At 40.5% G+C, this 10,363-nt stretch overlaps 1 protein-coding gene across 1 annotated transcript; it reads right to left on the reverse strand.

Moving 5' to 3' along the window:
• Positions 1-212: 212 nt before the first annotated feature.
• LOC147415371 (uncharacterized) lies at positions 213-8,838 on the reverse strand. Its single transcript, XM_086467471.1, has 3 exons — positions 8,377-8,838; positions 6,974-7,040; positions 213-1,732 (listed from the first exon to the last, which is right to left on the reverse strand). Exons 1-3 carry the CDS (start codon positions 8,836-8,838, stop codon positions 213-215), a joined length of 2,049 nt encoding a protein of 682 aa, XP_086323597.1.
• Positions 8,839-10,363: the final 1,525 nt, after the last annotated feature.

Raw genomic sequence — 10,363 nt, forward strand, 5'->3', positions numbered from 1 at the left:
AAAGTAAAATCTTGGAACGCTGAAAGCTCTCTTCTCTTTAAATACTGATGATTCAATTAAGATTATATTTAAATATTCCTAAAATGGACAGCATTTTTGCGGGACAATCTGCTCAAGTCAACACAGTATAAGGTGTCAAATATGTATGGAACCAGAGTAGAATCCAAATTGCAATTTAAACCCCATTCTGTGCTAACTTCACTGGACAGAAATTAAGATGAAATCCATAAAATAGATATACTGGTTCCATGTTCATGAGTGATCTGATTGATCCTTCCACGCACACAGTCAAGAGAAATCGATATCAGTGTTCCGTTATGTACTTCAAAAGATGCACGGAGGGACACGCTGGTCCATATGCTCCCCTCCGGCATCTGACCTCCAATCTGCTGAGCAATTGCCGTGGGTTGCATGTGATCCATGGTCAACTGATTGAGAGTCATTTTCAGCACATTGCATGAGTGGATTAGCTTTAAGTCAAATGCAAGGCTGGCAACTCCCTTTTCAGTAAAAATGAAATACTTCTGAGCAAGCTGTCCAGAAGAAACCAGCTGTATCTGTTTCTCATTGGACGAGATCTGGGTGAAATCCAGTAATTTGTTTCTCACAGCTCCAGTAGGCAGACCTGTAACAGAAACTGTTGCTGACAGGGCACTAGAAACTGCTGAAGGAATCCAGATGAGGCTAAACATACTAACTCCAGAACTATCTCCAAAATACCGAACATTACACTGTGCAGGAGAAAGTATCTCAAAGCTAATCAGATCTCCAGCACCAACTTCTGTGGCCCCAGAAGCAGATATTGATGTGTCTCTGTAATTTACCCCAGATTTAAATACATTCATTAATTCTCTGTTGGTACCATTCCTATTGATATAAGAAATTAAGGAGAAGCCCTCCCGGACACACGTATGACCCATGGAATACAATGCTTGGTGGAACACGAATTTGACAACACCAGTTTCAGTGAACTTTATAGCTCTGCCATCATGAGATAAACTTAGCATGTAAGGGTCAGAAACAGAAATTATTTTAAAGGTAGGTCGATAGTTAGTTTGGTAATGCATTGCTGTTGACATCTGTGCACTGAGTGCCACAGCACCCGTGTCGTGGGACAACCAAAACAAACTGAGTGGGGTATTAAGATCATAAATATTTAGGTCTTTACTTTGATTGCAGAATTGATTTGGGCTCCTCAAATACACAGAAAGAGTTTGGCTGGGCTCCACTTCAACAGCACTGCTTAGACTAGTGCTCTGGAAATACTTTCCTTCCGGCTGTTCAATGCGAACAGCGCTCAGATCATAGCCTTCCTCGCTGCCATTCAGCTTTAAGGAAAGTTGCAAAAAATTCCTGCAGTTGTGTTTTACTGCAAAATTTAGGTCAGTCCACAACAATCCATGTTGCCTGAATACCAGGCTGTTATCTTCAACAGACAGAATTTCACAGGGAAGCTTTCCCTTTATCTTCAAGTTCAAGCCAGAGTAGACCTGAGAGATGCCAGACTTTACAGAGGGTAGAACGACGTTTGCAGCCCAAGACTCTGAGAGCTCGTTTTCACTGGTTGCTGAACAAACTGTATCGCTGACAGTGGAACAAGGCACTGCCACCATGTCATCTTCGCATTTTAAACACGCTTGGCATTCCTGCATTTCCTTATTAAAGAAATACTCCTCTCCACACATTCCCAAAGCCGCATCTTTCTCAGCAATTCCAAGGCATCGGAAACCACCTGTTCACAGGAAACAGACAATTTTTTATTGTCCTACCTTTAAAATACTAAGAATAAGAACTCTACAGTTCCACATATCAAGTATCTTTGATAACACATCTAATCATAAGGGAGAAAACAGAAGGCAATTATGATGTTAGATCACTTTGTGCTATTATAGGAACCTTGATAGTAAACAGAGGAAATATTAGGTGTAACTGTCCAAGCAGAGTCCAGTGGTTTAGAGTGGGAAAGGAGCTACATTGGGGCAATTCTAGCCAAAACCTGTAAGGGATCAGATGCAATGATACTTTTCGAAAGACACCATCTCCCTTCTCTGACATAAAAGGCATGGTGACCAACCGGTGCACTGAGCAGCAAAGATATTTTCAACTAACAGAGAGCTCCCCTATACAAGAAGAAACACACACTGTCTGCCCAGCCACACTATGGGGTAGCATTGCTGTAGCTGTGATTGCTAAAGCAGTGCTTTTCAATCCTAGGGACACAGACCCCGGGCATTCTGTGTACGGTTTTTAAAGAACCTGCAAGAGACAAGTAGGAAAAACAAAATTGTAAACAGCAGGCTTAAAATCATTATGCAGAAGTCCACATATTTAAAAAGTGGAAAACCACTGCCTTAAGACACAGGACAGCAGTAGTTGTGACAGTCTAAAGTTAACATCAAACACTGCTGCAAAAGGTAAAGAGAATGTCTAGAGGTGCCATTTGAAATTACTTTATCTGACATAAAACAATGTTGTGCTGTTAAGTGGTACACCATGACCTCAGTGGATCAAAGAATGCACACCCAAAGAGCAGGTTTAAAAACAGCCTGTAATTTTCTGTGGCAATTTTCCAAGAGCACCCCCAGCCGCCAGTGCCTCCAGCTGGAGTGACCTCTGCCCAAAACCTTTGTGCACAGAGCCTTCAGGATCTAAATCAACACACAAGATTTGAGGCACCCTAAAGAGTAACCGCTTGCAGTTTGTGCCTCAAAGCTTAATCACCAATGCACTCACTTCTGCTTTTTTATCACCATAATCAAAACTCAATAATCATCTTTCTTGTAGCTCTTCTTAAATATCCTTTACTACCTAAATACTGTGTCAATATATTTGCTTCATTCCTCAGCTGGGAAGTTCCTATATCTGGGCTAGGATCTGCTTTGAGACTGGGACTGCAAGCATTTGATATGGACCCCAACAAGCCACTTTTCTCCATTACTAACCTCAGGGTGGAGCTGGCTATGCAGACTGCTGATGCAGGCAGAAAAGCACGCCACACATACTGCAAACTACAAGACAGAGCAGTACACACGCACCTGGCCCACAAGGGAGGTCAGAATATTGGCTAAAGTTCACTTCTGACACATTACGTAGCAGAGAACATTAGGCACTGTGTTAATTTATACAGGCTTCATATATTCACACTCATATCTCGCTGTCTATTTATGTTTCATCCACTTAAGCAATGATTCTCCACTAACATGATATGTAGGACTATGCAATTTATGATGTGAGAACATTCTTTCTGAGAGCAGGTATCATTTTCTCAAAAGAGCTCACTGCAACACAGCAAGATTTTTCCATTTGAAAAAAAGTCAAGAGAAACTTAGCACTCTTCCCCCTGAAAGTGTCTGGCTTTTTTTCAAGAAACAAAAGCCAAATAAAGAAGATCACTTTTTTTCTAACTACAAACATTCTAGAGGCAATACAGAAAAAAAAAAAAAAACAATCCAGACAAACTTTCCTTTTGAAACCAGTTTTAACCATGGTGTAATTGTTCACATGACACTTCTTAACCAGTTCTTCTCGTATCATTGGCTCCCCCATCACTGAGAGACACTGGATGAACTGCTATTGAGTACACAAATACAGCTGGTTCACGTAACAGAGAAGATTTCCAGTAGTGCCTAGAAATACTTTTTATGCTATTTGCATCTTTAAAATATTTCAATGTATATCTAAGGATTTTGATAAATATCAAGTTTTACAAATACATGTGGTGACTACTCACCAATTCGTTGTCTAGTCTTTCTTTCGTTAGATCTGCAGCAGGCGTTCCACCTGCATATACTTCAAATAGATGACTTCAAAGCGGCACACAGGCCACTTTATACTGTGGACACAGTGGCAAGAGCAGCATCCTACCCTTTGCCCAGCAGAGGTCAAGCAGCAAATGACAGCCAAAGATCAGAAAGCCAGCACAGCAGCATGCTGTGACTGCTTCCTACTCCTCTTTACTGCCTGACAACCTCTCCCACCTCTTCCTGGCTCCTGCTCTGGGCGCTGCTGCACCTGGTTTAACAGTGAGCAGCCCAGCTGGGCTCAAGCTGGTTTTGTGAAACTGAGGATCTCTGCAGCACATTCACCAGCCCTCGCTGTTTCTGGAGGCCAGGCAATTGCAAGGCAGTTAGAGTAAGCCATGCATGTATTTTTCTGCTGTTACTACTCATAACTGCCTGATGCAAAGGTGACATTCAAGCAGCTTACGTATGGGAATCCACCTCTTTTTAAACCCTCTATGTCAATTTTGGATCATCACAAACCAACATGGCTAATTACAAATCAGGGCCATCTGTCTAGGTTCCCAGTCTTCTTCCCCCTGCATCCCACAGTAAGTTCTACAGTAAGTCCTCTTTAGTTTGCATGGCATTCTGGGGACAGTGCCTTTGGCTGACTCCGTTTGGTGGGTTCACACCAAAGACAACAGTCTGACCACTCTCCCATGACTGTCCAAGAAGGAAACGATGGACTCCACTTTCACTGATTAGGTACCTCCAACCATCATTACTCCTTGATGACTAGCCTTTCATCAAATAACCTAACAAGTGTCATCCCAGATAAAAGCAAGAAAAAGCAGCAGGGGAAAAAGGCAAGATGTAGAGGAAAGTGGAAGGGTGAAGAAAGAGAGGCTTCTAGTTGCATGTTTCTTTATTGTTATTTGCTGTGTCTCCCTTCACACTGTACAGTGAACATGAGTTGCTACAGATGCAACAACCTTTGCGTGCAGCTCAAGAAAACACATGCAACATCTGGAACTCATATGTCAGATCACATGCCTATCTCTCCTACATTACCCAAAACAGGCATTCAGTTTCAGCCTCCCTTTTGACAAGTTAATTGCACTTGTATAAGATAATGAGCTAGCATGAACAGACAGGCCGAAAGTAGCAGTCCTCTCTAATAAAAAATAAAAAGAACGCTCTCTCTTCCATGACAGACAGGGACAACGTTGACAGGACACTGATTCCTGATCCAGGTGATGGGAATCGATGATTTACATACTACAGACCAAGTATGCTCAAACCACTGATTTGTCAGCATTGCTCTTAGATTTGCACCAAAAAGCATTCCACACTTCCAGAAACTAAGTTCTAAATAAACTCTAAATAAAAAGACGATGACTTAAATATGATTCTTTCAACAAAAGCCTTATCAACCTCCCATATTCATGGAAAAATTATATATAGAATGGAAAATTCAATTATATTTTCCGTACCATAACAACAATGTTCTGCTTACTCAACTACGAATATAGCAAAAAAGTTTATAAGAGTTAAAGTTCAGTGCTATCTTCAGCACATGTATGTAAAAGGAAACCACAAGAATATAGACAGCATGTAAATTTAACTTCTTATATAAGTTAAGAATCATCAAAGAACGATCCAGTTTGCTTTCACATCGTTACAAGCCACCATTAAAACTGGGAGAGAAGGAATCAAGGGAAGAGTCCTTTCCTTTCAAATACATTGCTACTGTCTTTCTGTGGTCTGACACACCACCGCTATCCATCTGTTTCTTGGCAGTATTTTGCCCTCACTTCTTTCCTCGAGCAGTTGTATTGCCCCACTCTTCACCTGAGGCCCCCTACCAGAACTCACTGGATAAAATCCTTACAGCCTTCCCTCTTCCAAGCCACAGACTAGAGCAACACCAAATGACTACCACTACCATGTTGGTGGCTCTCCTTTCCTAGGGCTGGGACCTTGCAGGCTTCCTTCCACAAAACCACCGATTCAGGCAAAACCAGTCTCTTACTAGAGACAAAGCCTTACACCTTTCCAAGGACTCCCAAATTTTGTGCCCTAAGCTGCCTTGCGTCTAACTGCCCAACACTAAGGCGGTCTAAAAGTGTCTTGTCTCTTCTTTTGTAAGACTGATGGTGCCTCCTCTACAATATCCACCACATAGCGCAACACTAAATGCTCTCTTCCTCTAGTCATTTCCAGTTTCCTGTGGTGTTTGTAGTAGTACCATCCAACCCACCACAGTCCCTGCCCAGAGGAAGTAAGGACAATGTAAGTGAGCTCACGTCTTCTTTTAACCCTTTCCTAGGACCAACTCCCTCCCACTTCTTTTCTCGACCAGTGGCAGGGCAGGAATAATATAAAATCACTCATAATCAGCTGAAAACAGCCCTTGCCCCTCAGAGACGCCACCCTCTTTTTACAAGAAGTCTAGAGGAGGAATAACATAAAACCTAATGAAGCCCTCCCTCAGTTATTTGACTGGGAGCCTTAAGGCAGAGGTCACAACTGGTGAAATGCTCTGTTTGAACACAGCGTTCCTTTCAAGATTTTTTTTGGCTCACCAAAAATTAGACAAGTAGAATGAAACCTAGTACCTGCATATAATTTGCTCAGTATGTCTATTAATTTTGCTCTTTTGTGTCTGACTGTCATGAGAAGTAATGAAGGCAGAGTCTGCAGTGCAGAACTCCAACCAAATCTGTTCTTAAACGTCTAAAATTCCCCAAAGCCCCCACAAATGATGGAAACTGTTGATTGTTCCTCAGTATTTGACAATATTGTTGCTAAAGGAGAATAAGATTGATGGAGGAAAGCCTTATACGAACCTTCATTAGATCAAATCAAATATCTACCCTAGCGCAGCAGAAGGAAAATGACAACTATTTTTCTCCATTAAGAGTAACATCTTTGATTTTGACCCCATTTGCACCCGCACAAACAAGAAGAAAGTCAGGTCATAAGTGAAAATTAAAACGAAAGCATATAAAACTGCATGAAAATAAGATAAAAAGGGACCATGTAGTGCTCCTAGTGGATATTATGTCCTAAATAGCCCATAAGAACTGCTACCAACTTAGAGCTGAGGGGTTTTTAACACCTTTGATTCCAGCAAGCTGAGCAATGTCATTACCTACAAACACACAGGCCTGAGTCTTTATCTATTTCTTTGGCCTGCTCCTGAAGATCTAATTATCTTCATTCTTTAATTATCAGAGAATATAACTTACCCGGAGTATTCAGGCATTTTATCCTCTCACCACAAATGCTTGGAGATTCAGTGCATTCATCTCTGTCCTGTAAATCACAAAAATCATATTGAAACACTTTAAGGCAACAACTTAAATTTGAAACAGGCTCTTCTTCAGGCTCTGTGACACCCATCTGCCAGTAAAAGGCCTGTGTAAGGACAGAGAGAGGGCTGATCCCATAAGCATGTTGGAGCAAGACAACTTGTTTTGGATTCGTCACCTGTTTAACAAGGTATCCAAAAAGACTGCATGGTGTCCACAGAAAGCTGGTAGTGTGCAGATGAGCTAAATGGATTGGTTGTACAACTAACGCTTGTTACAATACATGATCCGTAAGACAGGACAACATCCCCAGGAGCAATGCATCGCTCCACTGGTCTTAAGGACATTGTAACAACCGAGACAGTGCTAGGAAAGGCTCTTGAAGACATTTAGTCTGGGAGGAAGGTGCTAAATGAAAAACACACAAGAAAGGTAAATGATAAAGTAGTATTTCCTGTCAACAAGCCCTCCTTTCACCCTACAGCAGGCAGACAGGAAAGAATAACAGGCTATATTTGCATTTAAATGCTAGCATTAAAGAAAACTAAGACTAGCAGAGAGGGAACCAGACAGAGTCTTTCAAGTTCTCTTCTCAGTATCTCGGATTTAAGTCACCAGCTGTTCAGGCTCATGTTATGCTAAGAATTGGCAGCAACACTTGGCAAATAAGACACTGCTGTGAATACCAAGTTTCCCATATATGTTAGGAGAAAGTGACCGAGGAACCATCTTATTTTGTTTACATGCTGGTTTCGTATTGTATAATACAAAATTTGAAAAAATTTATAATAAAACGTATTTAATAATAAAAGCCTTTGTGTTCTATATTTTTATATGTTTGTATGTTATGTTTAAGTTGCAACTAGTTTTTACATTTGTCTTAAATGACAATTTTTGTTTCGAAACTTACAAACAAGTATCTGACCTCTAGTTTTGCTTAGTAAAGCTTTCCCTTGCTTTTCAGAGATGTCTCCAAGTTCCTGTAGATTGGACTGTAATTAAACAAACAAATTTAGCATGCATAAGTATATATGTTTTAGGACATCTTTTCCTACCCTGATGAAAAGGATCAAAGTCCTGCCAGTTGTCAGGTTTGGGAAAGCATCACACCCAACAGGCACAAACTAGTGCCCCATTTAGAGCAGTAAATGGTAAAGAGAAAACCCAAAGAAAACTTCAGGCAGACTTTGAAATGCTATAGACTCATTCGTTAAAACACATGCTTCAAACTGTGTCTCTCTAGATCTCCAAGTAGTTATTTCCAGAACATTATCCCAGTATGTCCAACACTACTGGACATATCATAAGCAGTAACTGAAAGATACAGAATTATATTTCACCTGGCAAATCCGATCAGCATTTGCAGAACACTCAGCCATTTGGAAAAAACCAGCAGGACACGACGTGCATTTCTCACATTGTGAAGGTGTCTTTTGGAAATTGCAAAATTCATCACTTTCACAAAGGCCACAGTCCAGAAAAGACTCCCCAACATTAATCACTTTTGCATCCACTTCTACTTTATGCACAGAGTATGACTTCTGGAGATGATTTCTGACCTGGTTCTGAAGTCCTTGAAGATGACTTTCAAAATAATTTTGAATATCTTCTTGCAAACTCTGAAATGACATTTGTTTCACTGTATCAAAAAGCATGCCATACTGGACTTTGATCAGATCCATTTGCTCAAACATTTTTCTTTGCTGTTCAAGAATCTCCCGTTGCTGGCTAACCAATATATGCTGCTGTTCAGCAAGCTTTTGCTGCAAATCAACAATGATCTGCTGTTGGCTTTTTAGCATTTCAGTAAATTTCTCGTGCCCTTTTGCAAGGTGCAGCTGTAGTATTAGGGCATCTTCAGATGGAACTTCATTTTCTCCTGAAATATAAAGGATCAATTACAGAATCACAGAATCACAGAATGTTAGGGGTTGGAAGGGACCTCAAAAGATCATCTAGTCCAACCCCCTCTGCCAGAGCAGGACCACCTACAGTAGGTCACACAGGAACATGTCCATGCATGTTTTGAACGTCTCCAGAGAAGGAGACACCACAACCTCTCTGGGCAGCCTGTTCTAGTGTTCTGAAAAGTAATTTTCCAGCTTGGTGTATCACCTCTTCAAAGGCATTCAAATTTGAATAAGTTAATGAAAAGTCTCACTAAATTCAAGTCATTATTATAAGGCCAGTTCCTTTACTATCTTTGTAGCCCCTTCATGGGACCACAAGGTCTTCCATTTCATAAGCAATAACATTTATAGTTGTAGACATTAAAAAAGTCTTAATCAAGCCCCCTGCTTCAGGGCATAAATTAATCATCACTGTGGTTCAATAACTGATTAATCATTCCTATGTACATGTTCAAATTCAATAAAAAGTAAATGGTCAATTTTCACTGTAGAGGGGATAAAATGAGGTGATAAAACTCGCTGAGAACACTAGGCTATTAAGCGTACTAAAAGTAAGGGTCAATTGCAAAGAGCTGCAAAAGGAGTCTATGATACTGAGTAGCAGCAATAAAATGGCAAAAATAAACTCAAAGGAGATAAAGGTGAAATAAGGCACCCACTGAAAAAAAAAATCCAAGTTTTTTATATCAAATGTTGTACTCATAGATTATTTTTACCACTTGGAAACAATCCTGAGGTAATATATCTAGATACAGATGTCAGGCTACAGAGCCATGTAATCAACAGTTCAGTACCCAACAGAGGTCAAAAAGGCAAATCAAATGCTAGCACTAATTAGAAGAGGAATACATAACAGAAGAAAATGTATCATTATGACATTATATTAATCAATAGAGTATCTTTAATACAGCATGCAGTCCTGGTTCCTCATCTCAGAAAAGGGCACAGAAGAACTCGAAAAGCAAGGAAAATCTAACATATGATACTGCTACAATATAAGAAAGTAGGTAGGACTTTTCAGGCTCGGAAAAAAAAAAAAAAGGGCCAAACAACTGTGCTAAAATTAGCAGTGTCCTAAAGCAAGTGGATATAGAAAGACTCTTCACTCTTTCTTCCAATAAAAGAATTAGGGGACAGTAAATGAAGGCAGCCGTTTCAATGCATGTTAAAAGTTCAACCAGGTCCAGAAAGCCACTGGCCCAATATATAAAATAAAATCAACTTGGGGCTAAAAGATACTCAGACATCAACAGGTTCAGGAGATCTGAGTAACATGCTGTTGGAGCTGGGAAAATGATCTAGGCAAATGTCATGCCATGCTTTCTACAGTATCCACTGCTGGACACTGCCTGAGAGAGAATCCTGAATCCAACACGGTCACTCATCTGTTCCTGTGCAGCACGGATTTTTATTCTTT

Source organism: Leptosomus discolor, chromosome 6 (assembly GCF_034619465.1).
Source record: "Leptosomus discolor isolate bLepDis1 chromosome 6, bLepDis1.hap2, whole genome shotgun sequence".
Classification (NCBI taxonomy): Eukaryota; Metazoa; Chordata; class Aves; order Leptosomiformes; family Leptosomidae; genus Leptosomus; species Leptosomus discolor.

Bases quoted from the DNA above. Each gene is read 5' to 3' on its own strand.
- LOC147415371 (XM_086467471.1), bottom strand. From the start codon at position 8,838: ATGCTAAAAAGCCAACAGCAGATCATTGTTGATTTGCAGCAAAAGCTT. The intron at 7,041-8,376 runs GTGAAATATAAT...TGTGATTTACAG, and splicing joins ATGCTGATCGGATTTGCCAG to GACAGAGATGAATGCACTGA. The intron at 1,733-6,973 runs GTAAGTTATATT...TCCTGTGAACAG, and splicing joins AAAATGCCTGAATACTCCGG to GTGGTTTCCGATGCCTTGGA.